This window comes from Gymnoscopelus microlampas (genome assembly GCF_963454915.1).
Source record: "Gymnoscopelus microlampas genome assembly, chromosome: 5".
Lineage (NCBI taxonomy): Eukaryota > Metazoa > Chordata > Actinopteri > Myctophiformes > Myctophidae > Gymnoscopelus > Gymnoscopelus microlampas.
This window is the reverse complement of record NC_139942.1, coordinates 53974501-53996744: the sequence shown is the minus strand read 5'-3', so window position 1 is coordinate 53996744 and position 22244 is coordinate 53974501. Positions and strand designations below refer to the sequence as shown.

Genomic DNA, 22244 nt, shown 5'->3' with positions numbered 1-22244 from the left:
TAAATTAGCCCCCATCTATCTACAAGATCACAATGCCTTATCTGTGGAACAGAGTCAAACTAAATGTAATGCCTCAACTCCTACAATTCCAAGTGCTTGTCAGGGTGGGGGGGTCCCCAGTTCAAATATGATTCTTTTGGGGGGTCCCCAGTTCAAATATGATTATTTTGGGGGGTCCCCAGTTCAAATATGATTATTTTGGGTGGCTCGCGGCCTGAAAAAGTTGAGAACGACTGTGTCCTAACTCAGGGTCACCGATTCCTAAAATGTGAAAAGGGCAGAGTGACAAATAAAATACAACAATGTTAAGTAAAACAGAAAGTGGTAGTATATGATGATGTGCTGGGATGGCAGTGATGAAGATGTTGATGCCATTATTCATGTTATTCCCTCAGGAGACATCTGCCGGGTGTGTCGGTCGGAAGGCAGCCATGACAAGCCTCTGTTCTATCCCTGTGTCTGTACCGGCAGCATCAAGTTCATCCATCAGGAATGGTATGTTCAGCCGTGAGCTTGTAGATCTGCTATTTTTTTTTAAACGTGAACATTTGTGCAAACCTTTTGAATATATATATATATATATATATATATATATATATATATATATATATATATGAACATTTGTAACTCAAATTCGTGCTTCTGGGGGTCGCTGGAACAAAATATTGAAATGGGGGTCAGAGGGAAGGTAGAGGGAACAGGGAAGGCAGTGCCCAGGATTACATAGACAATTGGCACTGGGTGTAAAAAATGGGGTTACAAAATCATGGGATAAAAATTTAGAAAAAATAAACAATAAATGGGGGTCAGCAGCCAAATACATATCATTTTGGGGGTCCTTTACATGGAAAAAAATTGAACCACTGTGTTACAGGATATTTGGTTAAATACACAAATGTGCGTCTAATCTAACAGAACCATGCTTTTGCCAGATGCAAATCTGTATTATGTGTTAATTAGGCTGACATCATACTTCCTCCAGATTACATCAGTAGTCTGTATGTCTACAACCTTGTCCCTTCCTGGTGGTGTGATGTGATGCATACAGTGCTGTCTGCCTGATGTTAGACAGTTGGGGAGGGGGACTCAACAGTTTTATAGTCATGGAAATGTGCCAAAAGGACACAGACAACACAACTCATTATGTATTCTCTTTCACAGCCTGCTTCAGTGGCTTAAGCACAGCCGAAAAGAATACTGTGAATTATGCAAACACCGATTTGCATTTACACCAAGTAAGTGTTACTTTTCTGTTTTCTTTGTCATTCAACTCTAAAGTCGTTCAGTACGTTGCTGCTAGGAAATACTGAGGATTGAGGTGCAATCACTCCGCCTGCGTTATTCTTTGTCGTGTACTGGAATATAGGTGATCTACAAGCTCACAATTGAATTGAAAGGAGCTTTATTGGCATGAGACAACATACATTTACATTGCCAAAGCAAGTGTCAAAATATAATAAAAACAGTTTAAAATGGGGAACGTATATACAGTTGGAGTGGGTACATCATTGTGTAAACAAAGCTATGTCACATTGTGTCGTTATATACATGTTATATGTACAGGGTACAAAGCTTTTTGAGACAAATTGCAATCTTTTGCAGTCACTTTGGGACAAATAGCAGCAATTTCTCTCAAAACTATTTAAATAGATTAAATACAAAAAAAGCCTCAGATTTAAAATGCGTTTGTGTTAAATGCGCTCACAACGTGTCATGCTGCAACGTGTTGTGAGCTTGTAGATCGGCTATTTTCAGTGCATGACTCCGGCACGCAACTTTAAGAATAAATAATGCTTAACTCAGCCCTTCTCTCTCTCTCTCTCTCTCCTCTTCCTTCAGTCTACTCTCCAGACATGCCGTCTCGCCTGCCCGTCCAGGACATCTTCGCCGGGCTGGTGACCAGTGTGGGAACGGCCATTAGATACTGGTTCCACTACACACTGGTGGCGTTCGCCTGGCTGGGGGTGGTGCCCCTCACAGCATGTAAGTGCTAACACATCATCACATCATGGCTGACAACATGTGGTGCAGACTGGTGCTCTATTGATATTGAAAACAACATTAACAACAACTTCTGTTCCTTTGTCACCAGGTCGCATCTACAAGTGTTTATTTACAGGCTCTGTGAGCTCTCTACTTACCCTGCCGTTAGACATGCTTTCAACGTAAGTTCGCATTTTTTCCCCCCTCCATATTGTAATTCACGCTATCCTTTTCATGTGTTATTATGCACTGACATGGACTGATTTCAGTTATTTGGATGCCATAGAAGCCTGCATGTCTTCTATGGAAGTGTGTCACGCACGTAAAATAGGCTATCTATCTACAAGCTAACAACACGTTGCGACGCGTTGTGTGCTTATTTTAACCTATTTAGACCTGAGGCGATTCTTTAATAAGAATCTAAATCCTAACAGTTTTTGGAAAAAAATATATAAAAACATATATCTTTTCAAGATTTTTCAAAAATAGCAGATCTACAAGCTCATAGTGCGGCACTCGGTGCCACGCTATGAGCTTGTATATCTGCTATTTTTGAATAGCCAAAGAAATCTAAAGTGACACAGATGCGTTCCAGGTCTTAAAGGGTTAAGTTATTAGTACTTTTAAGATCAAAGAGTATTTGAAACGATCAAACTGGCAATAGATTGAACGTTCAATCGTCCAGGAAACCCGAACTGATCTCTGACATTTCATAAAAGCAAATATGTAATTTATTCAACCGGTTGGCTGTATGGCTATCAAAACATCATCATTTTACATGTTGTGCTAATTGTTCATGAAACACAGCGCTAGTGTGTATGGGTGCTGCTGTCACCCTGTTTCACAGAGCGCAGATTAGGACTGTCTTGGCCTAACAAATATTTCAGTCGTGACTCGTGAGATTTAATTTAGCTTTAATCATTGCGCCGAGACATTCTCTGTCCGTCCATCCCTCCCATCTCTCATCCCTCCTTCTACCTCTCCCTCTTTCCCACTCATCCTACCATGTCTGATTTGTTGTTCCTGGGCGTGCTAATCATTCTCGTCCTCCACCATCCCTCTATTATTAAAAAAAAACTAAACAGTCTTGTGGTGACATGTCTTTTCTGCTAGAAGCATAATTCATATTTTCCCCCCTCCCTCCCTCCCTCCCTCCCTCCCTCTCCCTCCCCACCACCACCACAGGGAGAACCTGCTAGCAGACTGCCTACAGGGCTGTTTCGTGGTGACCTGCACGCTGTGTGCCTTCATCAGTCTGGTCTGGCTCAGAGAGCAGATTGTGCATGGTGGCGCCCCCCAGTGGCTGGAGCAGCAGAACCAACCACAGCCTGCCGCTGCTCCCAACAACCAGCCCAACAACAACGGCCCTGCAGCCGCGCCACACAACGAGGTGAGGCCCAGGACTGACTGACTCACTCACTGATCCATGTCTGGACATTTTCTCAATCTATCAGGCACATAACAACATCTTCCATGAGCATTTAACCCATTGAGACCTGGAACTGTCTAATTTTTAGTAATTTGAGCTAAAAAGCATTATTTTACACTTTGAGCTATTCAAAAATAGCAGATCTACAAGCTCGTAGCGCGGCACCGAGTGCTGCGCTACGAGCTTGTAGATCTGCTATTTTTGAAAAATCGTGAAAATGTGTGAAAATCTTTGAATATATATATTTTTAAAGCGAACATTTTTAACTCAAATCGTTGCTTCTGGGGGGTCCCTGGAACAAGATATTTTGATGGGGGTCCGTGGCCAAATACATATAATTTTGGGGGTCCTTGACATGAAAAAGATTGTGCACCACTGATATAGAAACATAGGTTTTTCAGAAAACTGTTGAGATTTAGGAGACATGTAGAATCGGCTTCAGGTCTCAATGGGTTAACACATTCACTGGCAGGTATTAGTTAATTAATTAATCCGCATCTGCCAGCGTTTTTACCTTATTTTGACGATCCACGGAGACCCACGGAAGCCACGATGTGGACACGGATGTAAACAAAAGCTGTCTGGGGGGGAGGGGGAGGGTCTCTTCTATACCAGAACAAAAACATTTTAACCGCGATCGTCCGTTATGTTGCTATCGGCAGTTGAATATGGCTCGTTTTCACCCAAAAACGCAGCCTGCGAGAAGAAATCCGAGCTAGATGTGTTTTTTTTTCCAAATCTCATAACATGGGAGTGGATGGAGTGACTTTTTTGGGGATGACGTCATCGCATTAATTAAGTAAAATAAGAGTTCATCGGTCTGATATCATTCTTGTATACTTTGTATACTTGCTATCACCCTCTTATGGGACCTTTTCTATGGCTCCCTTCCATGTTTTTTTTCTCCCAGAAATGGACTTCAGAGACCCTTGCCCTTGTAGCACTGAATGTTGCTCAGAGTAGCTGCTTCCCCAGAAGCAGCTACTCTCCGTGCATGAGTACTTTTACTCAATATCCTGCTCTAGAGGCCTTCTAACGTTACATAGACTCTCCCCCTGCATAGGTTTCTCTTCTACATAGGTTTTCTGCCACTACAGTGCAGTGTTGATTTCTTCGACTAAAACTATGACGAAAAATGTTGGTTGACTACCTTTTTCCACTGACCAAAACTAGATATGTTTGGTTGCGCTCGGGTGTTGCACTCTGAAAATAGCCGATCTACAAGCTCACAACGCGTCGCAGCGCGACGCGTTGTGAGCTTGTAGATCGGCTATTTTCAGCATGCAATCAAGTGTAAAATCAGCCATTACGACACCATCAAGGCACCGCCACAATATTTTTTTGTCGACTAAATCTACAGTTGATTTAGTCGACTATAATCTTATGATATTTAGTCCACTAAAACTAGACTAAAACTAAAACATTTTAGATGACTAAAATATGACTAAAACTAAATGTCATTTTATTCAAAAGACTAAAACTAAATAAAAAAATATAGCTGCAAGCAGCGATAATACGGGGCCAGTGAATAGAGAGAGAGAGACATGGAAATGGAATAGATTGAAGAGAGAGAGAGTGACATGGAAACAATAGATTGATGAGAGAGAGAGATGGAAACATAATGGTTTGATTGGACATCTCAACCTATTGCCATTAACAGGATTCGAACTCTCAACCTTCAGACTAATAGGCTGCAACACTACCTATAGTGCTATAGCTTTGTCCAGGCTGATATTGTCTGTTGAAGATCATAAACTCTTGCCTTATTTCATGAACCAAGCCCCTGTTTCACTAACACTAAGATCACTCGTTCACAAACCATTTACCAATGAAGAAATTGTACCAAACCATGAAAAGTTGTGAGATTGTATCAGCTATTTTCAGAATGAAGTATGTCATACGTTGAAAAAACGTACTCTCAAATAAGCATTTCAGGTTATCTTTACCATTTGCAGATGTATTCATTGATACAGTCATGTTGTTTGCAATTCAACTTAAATGAAGTCTGCATCAAGTGAGGCTTGAACTGGCGACCTTGAGATTGTGAGGCATTCATTTAAGGGAGACGCCATTGGCCCAACAGACAAGTAACTGTGAAAAAGGAGATGACACAGATGATACAGTTCCACGCAAATAGCTGAGAAATCCTGGGTTTAAGTGTTTTTCAAACTGCTCAAAATTGCGGACAATCTAAGGGCGGAGCTTACTGGTCAAAGCGATACGTGTGTTCCTCATGAGTCAAGGCACATGTGTAAGCAAGTTTCACGACTTTCGGCCAAATGAGGCATGACTTATGCCTGTTTAAAGTCTGCCTTTTCAAAAAATTGCTATAGCGCCCCCTTTTGGCCAATTGGAGTGAGATTGGTTTCAGTGATATTTGGAATGACCCTGTACATTTCTGCCAAGTTTCAAAGAAATGTGAGTCTGCATGTATGTTTTAGGCACAGATGAATAATTTTCATAAAACTGTAATAGTTAAAATCTATCTCCTCCTGGGATTTTTGAGCAATCTGCACGAAACATTTTACACATGAACTTTGGACCACTGCCTACAAAAATTTCCAACGGATTTTCCATAAGTGAAAAAATGCAGAAGTTAGGAGCCAATGACTGTTTTTCATATAATTCAAAATGGTGGGCGATCTAAAGGTCAGAGGTCAAAAGTCAGACCACGAAAGTTGTCGGGCATGAAGAGACGCATGTGTGTATCGAAGTTTCATGGTTGTAGGTCAAACAGGGCATGAGTTGTACCTGTTCAAAGTTGGCACTTTCAATTGAGTGCTATAGCGCCACCCTTTGACGAATGAGTGTGAGAACTATTTCTTGGTAGTTTTTCATGAGCATCTACCATATGGCCGAGTTTCGTAAAAAGCGTATGCACGGTTAAGCCAGAACTGGCAAAAACAAGTATTTTTCAAACTGCTCAAAATTGCGGAAAGTCTAAGGGCGGAGATTAATGGTCAAATCGATACGTGTGTTCCTCATGAGTCAAGGCACATGTGTAAGCAAGTTTCACGACTTTCGGCCAAACGAGGCATGACTTATGCCTGTTTAAAGTCTGCCTTTTCAAAAAATTGCTATAGCGCCCCCTTTTGGCCAATTGGAGTAAGATTGGTTTCAGTGATATTTGGAATGACCCTCTACATTTCTGCAAAGTTTCAAAGAAATGTGAGTCTGCATGTATGTTTTAGGCACAGATGAATAATTTTCATAAAACTGTAATAGTTAAAATCTATCTCCTCCTGGGATTTTTGAGCAATCTGCACGAAACGTTTCACACTTGAACTTTGGACCACTTTCTACAAAAATTTCCAACGGATTTTCCATAAGTGAAAAAATGCAGAAGTTAGGAGCCAATGACTGTTTTTCATATAATTCAAAATGGTGGGAGATCTAAAGGTCAGAGGTCAAAAGTCAGAGTGTGAAAGTTGTTCAGCGTGAGGAGACGCATATGTGTATCCAAGTTTCATGGCTGTAGGTCAAACAGGGCATGAGTTGTACCTGTTCAAAGTTGCCATTTTTCAATTGAATGCTATAGCGCCACCTTTTGACGAATGAGTGTGAGAATTATTTCTTGATCGTTTTTCATGACCATCTACCATATGGCCGAGTTTCGTAAAAAGCGACTGCACGGTTCAGCCAGAACTGCGAAAAGTGGCAGAAGAAGAAGTGACAGAATAATGCGAATAACAATACGTGTCCAGAGCAGAGCTCTGGCCCCGTAAATATAGCTGCAAGCAGCGATAATACGGGGCCAGTGAATAGAGAGAGAGAGAGACATGGAAACGGAATAGATTGAAGAGAGAGAGAGTTTTGACAACAATACTTTTGAATAAGCATTTCATGTTATCTTTAACATGAAATACTCTCAAATTAGCATTTCATGTTATCTTTAACAATTGCACATGCATTATTTGATGCAGTTATGTTTTGTGCAATGCAATTGAAAAGTGGAATGACCCACCCACAGACAGACAGACAAAAAGCAAAGTGCAATAATAGCACAATAAGACATGGAAAGGGAATAGATAGAAATTGAGACAAAGCAAATGATTCCAACAGGCGAATATTCTTTTCAGCCCAACCGAGCTGAGGTGGTCATATATAGGACGCAGGGGGGCAATCCCAGGTGAAAAACCTCACCCATTGACATCTCAACCTATTGCCATTGACAGGAATCAAACTCTCGACCTTTGGATTCACAGGCTGAGACACTACCTATAGGGCTATAGCTTTGTCCAGGCTGAGGTCATCTGTTGAAGATAAAAGTGAACCAGTGAAAGCAGCCGATCTACAAGCTCAGAAACATGTTGCTATCTGAAAAGTTTTGAGATTGTAGATCGGTTATATTCACAATGAAGTTTGTCATACATTGCAAAAACATACTCTCTCCAAGAAGCATTTCATCATTACCTTTAACAGTTGCACATGTATTCAATGATACAGTCATGTTGTTTGCAATTCAACTTAAATTAAGTCTGCATCAAGTGAGGCTTGAACTGGCGACCCTGAGATTGTGAGGCCTTCATTTAAGGGAGACGCCATTGGCCCAACAGATAAGTAACTGTGAAAAAGGAGATCACACAGATGATACAGTTTCACGCAAATAGCTGAAAAATCCTGGGTTTAAGTGTTTTTCAAACTGCTCAAAATTGCGGACAATCTAAGGGCGGAGCTTACTGGTCAAAGCGATAGATGTGTTCCTCATGAGTCAAGGCGCATATGTAAGCAAGTTTCACGACTTTCGGCCAAACGAGGCATGACTTAAGCCTGTTTAAAGTCTGCCTTTTCAAAAAATTGCTATAGCGCCCCCTTTTGGCCAATTGGAGTGAGATTGGTTTCAGTGATATTTGGAATGACCCTGTACATTTCTGCCAAGTTTCAAAGAAATGTGAGTCTGCATGTATGTTTTAGGCACAGATGAATAATTTTCATAAAACTGTAATAGTTAAAATCTATCTCCTCCTGGGATTTTTGAGCAATCTGCACGAAACATTTTACACATGAACTTTGGACCACTGCCTACAAAAATTTCCAACGGATTTTCCATAAGTGAAAAAATGCAGAAGTTAGGAGCCAATGACTGTTTTTCATATAATTCAAAATGGTGGGCGATCTAAAGGTCAGAGGTCAAAAGTCAGACCACGAAAGTTGTCGGGCATGAAGAGACGCATGTGTGTATCGAAGTTTCATGGTTGTAGGTCAAACAGGGCATAAGTTGTACCTGTTCAAAGTTGGCACTTTCAATTGAGTGCTATAGCGCCACCCTTTGACGAATGAGTGTGAGAATTATTTCTTGGTAGTTTTTCATGAGCATCTACCATATGGCCGAGTTTCGTAAAAAGCGTATGCACGGTTAAGCCAGAACTGGCAAAAACAAGTATTTTTCAAACTGCTCAAAATTGCGGAAAATCTAAGGGCGGAGCTTAATGGTCAAATCGATACGTGTGTTCCTCATGAGTCAAGGCACATGTGTAAGCAAGTTTCACGACTTTCGGCCAAACGAGGCATGACTTATGCCTGTTTAAAGTCTGCCTTTTCAAAAAATTGCTATAGCGCCCCCTTTTGGCCAATTGGAGTAAGATTGGTTTCAGTGATATTTGGAATGACCCTGTACATTTCTGCAAAGTTTCAAAGAAATGTGAGTCTGCATGTATGTTTTAGGCACAGATGAATAATTTTCATAAAACTGTAATAGTTAAACTCTATCTCCTCCTGGGATTTTTGAGCAATCTGCACGAAACGTTTCACACTTGAACTTTGGACCACTTTCTACAAAAATTTCCAACGGATTTTCCATAAGTGAAAAAATGCAGAAGTTAGGAGCCAATGACTGTTTTTCATATAATTCAAAATGGTGGGAGATCTAAAGGTCAGAGGTCAAAAGTCAGAGTGTGAAAGTTGTTCAGCATGAGGAGACGCATATGTGTATCCAAGTTTCATGGCTGTAGGTCAAACAGGGCATGAGTTGTACCTGGTCAAAGTTGGCATTTTCAATTGAGTGCTATAGCGCCACCTTTGGACGAAAGATTGTGAGAATTATTTTTTGATCGTTTTTCATGACCATCTACCATATGGCCGAGTTTCGTAAAAACCGACTGCACGGTTCAGCCAGAACTGCGAAAAGTGGCAGAAGAAGAAGAAGAAGAAGAAGAAGAAGAAGAAGTGACAGAATAATGCGAATAACAATACGTGTCCAGAGCAGAGCTCTGGCCCCGTAAATATAGCTGCAAGCAGCGATAATACGGGGCCAGTGAATAGAGAGAGAGAGAGACATGGAAACGGAATAGATTGAAGAGAGAGAGAGTGACATGGAAACAATAGATTGATGAGAGAGAGAGATGGAAACATAATGGTTTGATTGGACATCTCAACCTACTGCCATTAACAGGATTCGAACTCTCAACCTTCAGACTAATAGGCTGCAACACTACCTATAGTGCTATAGCTTTGTCCGGGCTGATATTGTCTGTTGAAGATCATAAACTCTTGCCTTCTTTCATGAACCAAGCCCCTGTTTCACTAACACTAAGATCACTCGTTCACAAACCATTTACCAATGAAGAAATTGTACATCTCCTCAGAACCAAAACTAGTGAAAGTAGCCGATCTACAAGCTCACAAACCATGAAAAGTTGTGAGATTGTAGATCAGCTATTTTCAGAATGAAGTATGTCATACGTTGAAAAAACGTACTCTCAAATAAGCATTTCAGGTTATTTTTACCATTTGCACATGTATTCATTGATACAGTCATGTTGTTTGCAATTCAACTTAAATTAAGTCTGCATCAAGTGAGGCTTGAACTGGCGACCTTGAGATTGTGAGGCATTCATTTAAGGGAGACGCCATTGGCCCAACAGACAAGTAACTTTGAAAAAGGAGATCAGACAGATGATACAGTTTCACACAAATAGCTGAAAAATCCTGGGTTTAAGTGTTTTTCAAACAGCTCAAAATTGCGGACAATCTAAGGGCGGAGCTTAATGGTCAAATCGATACGTGTGTTCCTCATGAGTCAAGGCACATGTGTAAGCAAGTTTCACGACTTTCGGCCAAACGAGGCATGACTTATGCCTGTTTAAAGTCTGCCTTTTCAAAAAATTGCTATAGCGCCCCCTTTTGGCCAATTGGAGTGAGATTGGTTTCAGTGATATTTGGAATGACCCTGTACATTTCTGCCAAGTTTCAAAGAAATGTGAGTCTGCATGAATGTTTTAGGCACAGATGAATAATTTTCATAAAACTGTAATAGTTAAAATCTATCTCCTCCTGGGAGTTTTGAGCAATCTGCACGAAACATTTTACACATGAACTTTGGACCACTGCCTACAAAAATTTCCAACGGATTTTCCATAAGTGAAAAAATGCAGAAGTTAGGAGCCAATGACTGTTTTTCATATAATTCAAAATGGTGGGCGATCTAAAGGTCAGAGGTCAAAAGTCAGACCACGAAAGTTGTCGGGCATGAAGAGACGCATGTGTGTATCGAAGTTTCATGGTTGTAGGTCAAACAGGGCATGAGTTGTACCTGTTCAAAGTTGGCACTTTCAATTGAGTGCTATAGCGCCACCCTTTGACGAATGAGTGTGAGAATTATTTCTTGGTAGTTTTTCATGAGCATCTACCATATGGCCGCGTTTCGTAAAAAGCGTATGCACGGTTAAGCCAGAACTGGCAAAAACAAGTATTTTTCAAACTGCTCAAAATTGCGGAAAATCTAAGGGCGGAGCTTAATGGTCAAATCGATACGTGTGTTCCTCATGAGTCAAGGCACATGTGTAAGCAAGTTTCACGACTTTCGGCCAAACGAGGCATGACTTATGCCTGTTTAAAGTCTGCCTTTTCAAAAAATTGCTATAGCGCCCCCTTTTGGCCAATTGGAGTAAGATTGGTTTCAGTGATATTTGGAATGACCCTCTACATTTCTGCAAAGTTTCAAAGAAATGTGAGTCTGCATGTATGTTTTAGGCACAGATGAATAATTTTCATAAAACTGTAATAGTTAAAATCTATCTCCTCCTGGGATTTTTGAGCAATCTGCACGAAACGTTTCACACTTGAACTTTGGACCACTTTCTACAAAAATTTCCAACGGATTTTCCATAAGTGAAAAAATGCAGAAGTTAGGAGCCAATGACTGTTTTTCATATAATTCAAAATGGTGGGAGATCTAAAGGTCAGAGGTCAAAAGTCAGAGTGTGAAAGTTGTTCAGCATGAGGAGACGCATATGTGTATCCAAGTTTCATGGCTGTAGGTCAAACAGGGCATGAGTTGTACCTGGTCAAAGTTGGCATTTTCAATTGAGTGCTATAGCGCCACCTTTGGACGAAAGATTGTGAGAATTATTTTTTGATCGTTTTTCATGACCATCTACCATATGGCCGAGTTTCGTAAAAACCGACTGCACGGTTCAGCCAGAACTGCGAAAAGTGGCAGAAGAAGAAGAAGAAGAAGAAGAAGAAGTGACAGAATAATGCGAATAACAATACGTGTCCAGAGCAGAGCTCTGGCCCCGTAAATATAGCTGCAAGCAGCGATAATATGGGGCCAGGAGAGAGAAAGAGAAATGATAATTCCTTTAACAGGTCAGTTCATGAAAGTCCTTGCGGTCTTGTTTCCAATGAGTGCCTGTGAGCAATTAGGGGTTAAGTCTTGCTCAGGGACAAATTTCATTTCATCGACACATTTGCTGACCTGGCCTGGAATCGTACCTGGGCAACCAGAGTCTCTGGCTCCCTAGGCGGGCTCACTAACCACTCAGCTATGGCCACCCCTCAGAGAGAGAGAGAGAGAGAGAGAGAGAGAGAGAGAGAGAGAGAGAGAGAGAGAGAGAGAGAGAGAGAGAGAGAGAGAGAGAGAGAGAGAGAGAGAGAGAGAGAGAGAGAGAGAGAGAGAGAGAGAGAGAGAGAGAGAGAGAGAGAGAGAGAGAGAGAGAGAGAGAGAGAGAGAGAGAGAGAGAGAGAGAGAGAGAGAGAGAGAGAGAGAGAGAGAGAGAGAGAGAGAGAGAGAGAGAGAGAGAGAGAGAGAGAGAGAGAGAGACGGAATAGATTGAAGAGACAGAGAGAGAGAGAGAGAGACGGAATAGATTGAAGAGACAGAGAGAGACGGAATAGATTGAAGAGACAGAGAGAGAGAGAGACGGAATAGATTGAAGAGACAGAGAGAGAGACAAATGGAATAGATTGAAGAGAAAGACATGGAAACGGAATAGATTGAGTCATGTTTTTTGCATTTCAACTTAAATGAGTCTGCATCAAGTGAGGCTTGAACCGGCAACCTTACGGTCATGAAGCACTCTTAGGTAGCTGCAACACTACCTATAGTGCTATATCTTTGTCCAGGCTGATATTGTCTGTTGAGGATCACAAACTCTTGCCTTCTGTCATGACCCAAGCCCCTGTTTCACTAACACTAAGATCACTCGTTCACAAACCATTTACCAATGAAGAAATTGTACATCTCCTCAGAACCAAAATTAGTGAAAGTAGCCGATCTACAAGCTCACAAACCATTAAAAGTTGTCAGATTGTACATTGGCTATTTTCACAATGAAGTATGTTATACATTGAAAAAACATACTCTCATTGCTATCTGAAAAGTTGTGAGATTGTAGATCAGCTGTATGTAAAAAACACTCAATTAAGTATTTCATGTTATCTTTAACAATTGCAGATGTATTCATTGATAGTCATGTTGTGTGAAATGCAACTCAGATGAAGTCTGCACCAAGTGAGGCTTGAACTGGTGACCTTCAGGTTGTGGGGCACACATTTAAGCGAGAAGCCACCAACAGACAAGAACCTGTGAAAAAGGAGATCACACAAATCATACAGTTTCACGCAAATAGCTGAAAAATCCTGGGTTTAAGTGTTTTTCAAACTGCTCAAGATTGCGGACAATCTAAGGGCGGTGATTACTGGTCAACGTGATAGATGTGTTCCTCATTAGTCAAGGCACATGTGTAAGCAGGTCTAATGGCTGTCGGCCAAACGAGGCATGACTTTTGCCTGTTTAAAGTTTCAATTTTCAAAAAATTGCTATAGCGCCCCCGTTTGACCAATTGGAGTAAGATTGGTTTCAGTGATATTTGGAATGGCCCTTTACATTTCTGCAAAGTTTCAAAGAATGGTAAGTCTGCATGTATGTGTTAGGGGCAGATGAATAATTGTCATAAAACTGCAATATTCATTGGCTCATTAAAGCTTCATTTTTTCACTTATGGAAGATATTTTGCAAACGTTTTTTGGTATAGGTCCAAAGTTCATGTGTAAAAAGTTTCGTGCAGATTACTCAAAAATCCCAGGAGGAGATAGGTTTTAACTGTTTTTCATATAATTCAAAATGGTGGGAGATCTAAAGGTCAGAGGTCAAAAGTCAGAGTGTGAAAGTTGTTCAGCATGAGGAGACGCATGTGTGCATCGAAGTTTCATGGCTGTAGGTGAAACAGGGCATGAGTTGTACCTGTTCAAAGTTGGCATTTTTCAATTGAGTGCTATAGCGCCACCTTTTGACGAAAGATTGTGAGAATTATTTCTTGATCGTTTTTCATGACCATCTATCATATGGCCGAGTTTCATAAAAAGCGACTGCACGGTTCAGCCAGAACTGCCAAAAGTGGCAGAAGAAGAAACGGAAATAATGCGAATAACAATATGGGTCCATGCTGGAAGCCTGGCCCCATAATAATGCGAATAACAATATGGGTCCATGCTGGAAGCCTGGCCCCATAAATATAGCTGCAAGCAGCGATAATATGGGGCCAGGAGAGAGAAATGATAATTCCTTTAACAGGTCAGTTCATGAAAGTCCTTGCGGTCTTGTTTCCAATGAGTGCCTGTGAGCAATTAGGGGTTAAGAGTCTTGCTCAGGGACAAATTTCATTTCATCGACACATTTGCTGACCTGGCCTGGAATCGTACCTGGGGCAACCAGAGTCTCTGGCTCCCTAGGCGGGCTCACTAACCACTCAGCTATGGCCACCCCTGAGAGAGAGAGAGAGAGAGAGAGAGAGAGAGAGAGAGAGACATAGAGAGAGACAAATGGAATAGATTGAAGAGACAGAGAGAGAGACATGGAAACGGAATAGATTGAAGAGAAAGACATGGAAATGGAATAGATTGAAGAGAGAGAGAGAGAGTGCCATGGAAACGGAATAGATTGAGTCATGTTTTTTGCATTTCAACTTAAATGAGTCTGCATCAAGTGAGGCTTGAACCGGCAACCTTACGGTCATGAAGCACTCTTAGGTAGCTGCAACACTACCTATAGTGCTATATCTTTGTCCAGGCTGATATTGTCTGTTGAGGATCACAAACTCTTGCCTTCTGTCATGACCCAAGCCCCTGTTTCACTAACACTAAGATCACTCGTTCACAAACCATTTACCAATGAAGAAATTGTACATCTCCTCAGAACCAAAATTAGTGAAAGTAGCCTAACTACAAGCTCACAAACCATTAAAAGTTGTCAGATTGTACATTGGCTATTTTCACAATGAAGTATGTTATACATTGAAAAAACATACTCTCATTGCTATCTGAAAAGTTGTGAGATTGTAGATCAGCTGTATGTAAAAAACACTCAATTAAGTATTTCATGTTATCTTTAACAATTGCAGATGTATTCATTGATAGTCATGTTGTGTGAAATGCAACTCAGATGAAGTCTGCACCAAGTGAGGCTTGAACTGGTGACCTTCAGGTTGTGGGGCACACATTTAAGCGAGAAGCCACCAACAGACAAGAACCTGTGAAAAAGGAGATCACACAGATCATACAGTTTCACGCAAATAGCTGAAAAATCCTGGGTTTAAGTGTTTTTCAAACTGCTCAAGATTGCGGACAATCTAAGGGCGGTGCTTACTGGTCAACGTGATAGATGTGTTCCTCATTAGTCAAGGCACATGTGTAAGCAGGTCTAATGGCTGTCGGCCAAACGAGGCATGACTTTTGCCTGTTTAAAGTTTCAATTTTCAAAAAATTGCTATAGCGCCCCCGTTTGACCAATTGGAGTAAGATTGGTTTCAGTGATATTTGGAATGGCCCTTTACATTTCTGCAAAGTTTCAAAGAATGGTAAGTCTGCATGTATGTGTTAGGGGCAGATGAATAATTGTCATAAAACTGCAATATTCATTGGCTCATTAAAGCTTAATTTTTTCACTTATGGAAGATATTTTGCAAACGTTTTTTGGTATAGGTCCAAAGTTCATGTGTAAAAAGTTTCGTGCAGATTACTCAAAAATCCCAGGAGGAGATAGGTTTTAACTGTTTTTCATATAATTCCAAATGGTGGGATATCTAAAGGTCAGAGGTCAAAAGTCAGAGTGTGAAAGTTGTTCAGCATGAGGAGACGCATGTGTGCATCGAAGTTTCATGGCTGTAGGTCAAACACGGCATGAGTTGTACCTGTTCAAAGTTGGCATTTTTCAATTGAGTGCTATAGCGCCACCTTTTGACGAAAGATTGTGAGAATTATTTCTTGATCGTTTTTCATGACCATCTATCATATGGCCGAGTTTCATAAAAAGCGACTGCACGGTTCAGCCAGAACTGCCAAAAGTGGCAGAAGAAGAAGAAATGGAATAATGCGAATAACAATATGGGTCCATGCTGGAAGCCTGGCCCCATAAATATAGCTGCAAGCAGCGATAATACGGGGCCAGGAGAGAGAAAGAAAATTCCTTTAACAGGTCAGTTCATGAAAGTCCTTGCGGTCTTGTTTCCAATGAGGGCCTGTGAGCAATTAGGGGTTAAGAGTCTTGCTCAGGGACAAATTTCATTGACACATTTGCTGACCTGGCCTGGAATCGTACCTGGGGCAACCAGAGCCTCTGACTCCCTAGGCGGGCTCACTAACCACTCAGCTATGGCCGACCCTCTGAGAGAGTGAGAGAGAGAGAGAGAGAGAGAGAGAGAGAGAGAGAGAGAGAGAGAGAGAGAGAGAGAGAGAGAGAGAGAGAGAGAGAGAGAGAGAGAGAGAGAGAGAGAGAGAGAGAGAGAGAGAGAGAGAGAGAGAGAGAGAGAGAGAGAGAGAGAGAGAGAGAGAGAGAGAGAGAGAGATAGAAACGGAATAGATTGAAGAGAGAGAGACATGAAAACGGAATAGATTGAAGATAGAAACGGAATAGATTGAAGAGAGAGAGAGAGAGAGAGCCATGGAAACGGAATAGATTGAGTCATGTTTTTTGCAATTCAACTTAAATGAGTCTGCATCAAGTGAGGCTTGAACCGGCAACCTTGCGGTCGTGAGGCACTCTTAGGTAGCTGCAACACCACCTATAGTGCTATAGCTTTGTCCAGGCTGATATTGTCTGTTGAGGATCACAAACTCTTGCCTTCTGTCATGACCAAGCCCCTGTTTCACTAACACTAAGATCACTCGTTCACAAACCATTTACCATTGAAGAAATTGTAAATCTCCTCAGAACCAAAACTAGTGAAAGTAGCCGATCTACAAGCTCACAAACCATTAAAAGTTGTCAGATCATCGGCTATTTTCACAATGAAGTATGTTATACATTGAAAAAAAAAAATACTCTCATTGCTATCTGAAAAGTTGTGAGATTGTAGATCAGCTATTTTCACAATGTAATATGTAAAAAACACTCAATTAAGTATTTCATGTTATCTTTAACTCTATGCCTGCCAATGACGTATATATACGTCTTTTAATTATCAGCTGTTGTCCGCCAAAGACGTATATATACGTCATGGAAAAAAAGGAAAAAAACATTTTTTTTTTTCATTTTTTTTTATTTCAACCCTTGTCGAATTACGAACAGATTAGGAGCTAAAAATGTTCGAAGATTTGCTGCTCCATTCACTTCAATGTTAAAATTCAAACGGACAAACAATTCACTTTGTTTTTTGGTTTAAAACTACTGGTTTTGAGCTATATTGAAACATCAAACAACACATGTCAACGAGGTCAAAATGACCTCGTTGACATTTGTGAAACCACACCTGAATCTCATCTGTGATTAGAAACCATCTGGGGATCAATCATACTGGAGGAAAAAAATCTGTGGCTACGCGAACAGGTACCAAAATCATGGCAAAACCCTGGCAGAGGCTACAGACTGTTCTGAAAAAACTCTGGCAGGCAGAGAGTTAACAATTGCAAATGTATTCATTGATAGTCATGTTGTGTGAAATGCAACTTAGATGAAGTCTGCACCAAGTAAGGCTTGAACCTGTGACCTTGAGGTTGTGAGACATACACTTAAGCGGGACACTATTGGACCAACAGACAAACCTCTGAAAAAAGAGATCACGCTGATCATACAGTTTCACGCAAATAGCTGAAAAATCCTGGGTTTAAGTGTTTTTCAAACTGCTCAAGATTGCGGACAATCTAAGGGCGGTGCTTACTGGTCAACGTGATAGATGTGTTCCTCATTAGTCAAGGCACATGTGTAAGCAGGTCTAATGGCTGTCGGCCAAACGAGGCATGACTTTTGCCTGTTTAAAGTTTCAATTTTCAAAAAATTGCTATAGCGCCCCCGTTTGACCAATTGGAGTAAGATTGGTTTCAGTGATATTTGGAATGGCCCTTTACATTTCTGCAAAGTTTCAAAGAATGGTAAGTCTGCATGTATGTGTTAGGGGCAGATGAATAATTGTCATAAAACTGCAATATTCATTGGCTCATTAAAGCTTCATTTTTTCACTTATGGAAGATATTTTGCAAACGTTTTTTGGTATAGGTCCAAAGTTCATGTGTAAAAAGTTTCGTGCAGATTACTCAAAAATCCCAGGAGGAGATAGGTTTTAACTGTTTTTCATATAATTCGAAATGGTGGGAGATCTAAGGGTCAGAGGTCAAACGTCAGAGCGTGAAAGTTGTTCATCATGAGGAGACGCATGTGTGTATTGAAGTTTTATGGCTGTAGGTAAAACAGGGCATGAGTTGTACCTGTTCAAAGTTGGCATTTTCAACTGAGTGCTATAGCGCCACCTTTTGACGAAAGATTGTGAGATTTATTTTTTGATCGTTTTTCATGACCATCTATCATATGGCCGAGTTTCATAAAAAGCGTATGCACGGTTCAGCCAGAACTGGCAAAAACGGCAGAAGAAGAAGAAGAAGAAGAAATGGAATAATGCGAATAACAATACGGGTCCATGCTGGAAGCCTGGCCCCGTAAAAAGATTTTGATGTCACAATCAACACTGCTACAGTGGCTATAATTAAACACAACACACAAGCAGCTCTGGAGGCTGGATGTGCATTCTGTGGTGCTGAAAGCTGTGTGTAAATCATAATTCAAACTCTGTGATTCCTCCACAGGATGCAGGTGGTGGTAATGCAGCCCCGGACCCCGCCCAGCCCGGCCCAGAGGGTCCGGCAGCAGCCCACCCCCCTGAGGACCCGGCCCCAAACGACCCAGATGAAGCAGGCGACCAGGGAGACGAGGCCGACCTGGAGAACGAAGACGAGGAGGACGATGAAGACGAGGGGAGGGAGGATGAAGCCGCCGACGGCAACAATGGAGGTCAAGGTCAGTGGGTCTTTTAAGGTTCTAAGGTTTACTTATGCATTACTTTATTATTAGATTACTATTTTTATGTATTATGATGTATTATCTTGTGTCCTTGCTTACTGTAAATCGCTCTGGATTAAGAGCGTCTGCTAAATGCCTAAACTGTAAACTGAAAGGTGTTTTTCTTCTTTTTAATCAGAGGACTGAAATAGCAGCACGTTTCCTTAGCAAAATGGGAAACCGTTTTTTCGGCGATTTTTGAAAAGAAATGTTGACAATTTTGACAAATCTTCTCTTATGAGGGTCCCTGGCAAGTCTTTTCAGATAGGTGTCCGAGGCCAAGTATTTCTTTTGGTGGGAGGGGTCCTTTGTGTTGAGAACCACTGAGCTACATTGTCTCCGTTTCTCCTCCATGCAGATGACTTGAACTGGAATGCCTTGGAGTGGGACCGTGCAGCAGAGGAACTGACATGGGAAAGGGTGGGTCACTTATTTACAATGCATTGTATCTATTATACTGTATTATTGATATTTTCCACAGTATATTCGATTGTGTCTTCTCTTTGGTCTTTCTGTTCGTCCCTCCACTCCACTGAGTCATTATGATGGAGTAAAGGCATGACAATATTGAACATGAACATGGCTGTCATGTGACTGGTGTAGATCTTATGAGATGATATTAATGAGTTGGTGTTCTCTCTTTTTGTTTTAATCAGATGCTGGGTCTGGATGGCTCCCTAGTGTTTCTGGTAAGAAAACACAAACATCTATTCGTTGTTGCTGTTGTACCACTACTGCCTATGTAATGATGTTAAAATGGAATGAATGCTCAGTGTTGTGTGTTCTTCTTGGTGTCCTCTGCAGGAGCACGTATTCTGGGTCGTGTCCTTGAACACTCTCTTCATCCTGGTGTTCGGTATGTGCAGAGCAATTCACTTCATACACGCATACATACATACAGCAATATCGCCATAGTATACAGAGGCTGTGGGATTTCAGTGCAAGTGTTGATTTTGACAGAACATTTTGATTTAGTTTTAGTCATAGTCTTTTGAATACAATTCCATTTAGTTTTAGTCATATTTTACTCATCTGAAATGTTTTAGTCTTTGTGTAGTTTTAGTCGACTAAATATCATAAGGTTATAGTCGACTAAATCTACTGTGATTTTACACTTGGTTGCATGCGAGCGCAACCAAACCTAAAATGACATCCAAACATAAAAAGTCCCTCCCTATCATTTTAGTCTAGTTTTTATTTGTTGATGAAATTGTCAATATATTTAGTCTTAGTTTTAGTCATCATAGCTTAGTTTTTATTTAGTTTTCGTCAGTGAAAAAAGGTAGTTGACCAACATTTTACGTCACAGTTTCAGTTGACGAAATCAACGCTGGATTTCACATTTTGGTGTGGTGATACTTTGGGTGGATATGCTGAGTGGGTGGAAGTACAGTGAGGATCTTGACCCTTTACCTCTGTGTTGTTGTTGTTTTCCCCCCTGTAGCCTTCTGTCCGTATCACATTGGCCACTTCTCGGTTGTGGGACTCGGCTTCGAGGAATATGTAAGTACACAGCACCGACCGCACGTGGCCAAACAACAGTTGTTGCACAGTTTGATTAATGGGTTGATTGTGGGTTGTGTGGACACTGTTTTGATGATGTCATATCCTGTATGTTGTTGCAGGTCAGAGCGTCTCACTTCGATGGCCTCATCACTTCCATACTGGGCTACATCCTTCTAGCTGCCTCACTCATCTTCTGTCATGTATCCTTTACATTGGACAACAAAAAGTGTGTGTGTGTGTGTGTGTGTGTGTGAGAGAGAGATCCAGAGTGGAATGTCTGTAAAAAGGGTTATACTATAGTAATTTCTCTCATCTGTTATCATAGAATCGTCTCATGATAAGAATTGTGGTCCAAAATAAACACATTGTCCCGGTGCTATTGATCAGGGAGGTGGCTCTGTATCGTTTACCATAGTCAGTCACTTGTATTTGATACATTCTTGTTTTTGGCAAAAAAAAAGTTATTGCACCTTTTCTTTAGGCTAAAACTGAGCTAATCTAGTGAGTCACTCAGAGTCAGGCCTATTGGAGCGTTCTAGTCTTGTCATCTGGGGACCAAAGCTATAAGTAATGTCTTGTCTTAACTCTGGGATCCAGGCTCATTTAACAAGCTAACTCTGGGATCCAGGCTCATTTAACAAGCTAGTAGTCGTGTCAACATGGAGAGACCCAAACTGAAGTAAATGTAGTATCTTTTCCTGGACCGGGGCTTATTAAACGTGTATTATTGTCATATGGGTATCCAGGAGGAACAGGGAAGGCTGTGAGTGACCCATTTTTAGTCCTTGCTCATAGTTAGAGAAACACTGGGCTATATGCAGCCCCATTACTGTCCATTCTTTCTCTGAGTAGAGAAGGACTTGCAAAGGTCAGTACTAGATCCTGGGGGAAAAGAGTTTCATTACCATACAGCTAGTTTAACTACCTTGTACGAGTTCACTGACGGGCTTGAACAACGCATAACATTTTTTACTTCTTAGCGGCGTCTGGCCATGCCATCAGTGTTTGTGCTCTATGCTGTTTTTAATTCATTTCATATCTCTTTACTCAGTATTTAAACACTTTTTATCTCTGACTCAGTCCCTATGGTCAGGCCCCTCCCTCCTTCCTCATCCATGTCTGGTCATTTCTCAATCAATCAGGCACATAACAACATCTTCCATCTTCCAAGAATTTAAGAGTTCGCTTTGACATGATATTCATTCCGTGGAATAAGAGTTCATTGGTCTGATATCATTCTTGATCATGACATCATTTAGTTTGCATACTTGCTATCATCCTCTTATGGGACCTTCTGTGGCTCTCTTCCCTGTTTTTTCCCAGAAATGGAAAAGGGGTGGCTATAGCTGAATGGTTAGTGAGCTCGCCTAGGGAGCCAGAGGCCCTGGTTGCCCCAGGTTCGATTCCAGGCCAGGTCAGCATATGTATCGATGAAATGAAATTTGTCCCTGAGCAAGACTCTTAACCCCTAATTGCTCACAGGTTCTCATTGGAAACAAGACCGCAAGGACTTTCATGAACGACCTGTTAAAAGGAATTATCCTTTATCCTTTTTTTTGGACCCTTGCCCTAGTAGCACTGAACCCAGAGTAGCTGCTTCCCCAACTACTTTTTGTGCATGACAGTGTTGATTTTGACAGCAAATTCCGTTTAGTTTTAATCATATTTTAGTCCTCTGAAATGTTTTAGATTTAGTCTAGCTTCAGTGGACTAAATATCATAAGGTTATAGTCGACTAAAATGTATTTTGGCTGTGCCTTGATGGCATCATAATGGCAG

The 22244-nt window shown here is 41.1% G+C and overlaps 1 protein-coding gene across 1 annotated transcript in view; it reads left to right on the top strand.

Annotated features, from left to right (window-relative positions):
- Positions 1–22244, top strand: part of LOC311046355 (E3 ubiquitin-protein ligase MARCHF6-like) — a 48426-nt gene that overhangs the window by 3054 nt on the left and 23128 nt on the right. The window contains exons 2-12 of the mRNA XM_084058608.1: positions 396–495; positions 1162–1235; positions 1840–1983; positions 2093–2165; positions 3169–3373; positions 18707–18917; positions 19318–19379; positions 19616–19648; positions 19764–19815; positions 20404–20462; positions 20585–20665. Of these exons, the coding sequence (XP_083914734.1) occupies positions 396–495; positions 1162–1235; positions 1840–1983; positions 2093–2165; positions 3169–3373; positions 18707–18917; positions 19318–19379; positions 19616–19648; positions 19764–19815; positions 20404–20462; positions 20585–20665 (1094 nt within the window). The remainder of the gene's footprint in view (positions 1–395; positions 496–1161; positions 1236–1839; positions 1984–2092; positions 2166–3168; positions 3374–18706; positions 18918–19317; positions 19380–19615; positions 19649–19763; positions 19816–20403; positions 20463–20584; positions 20666–22244) is intronic.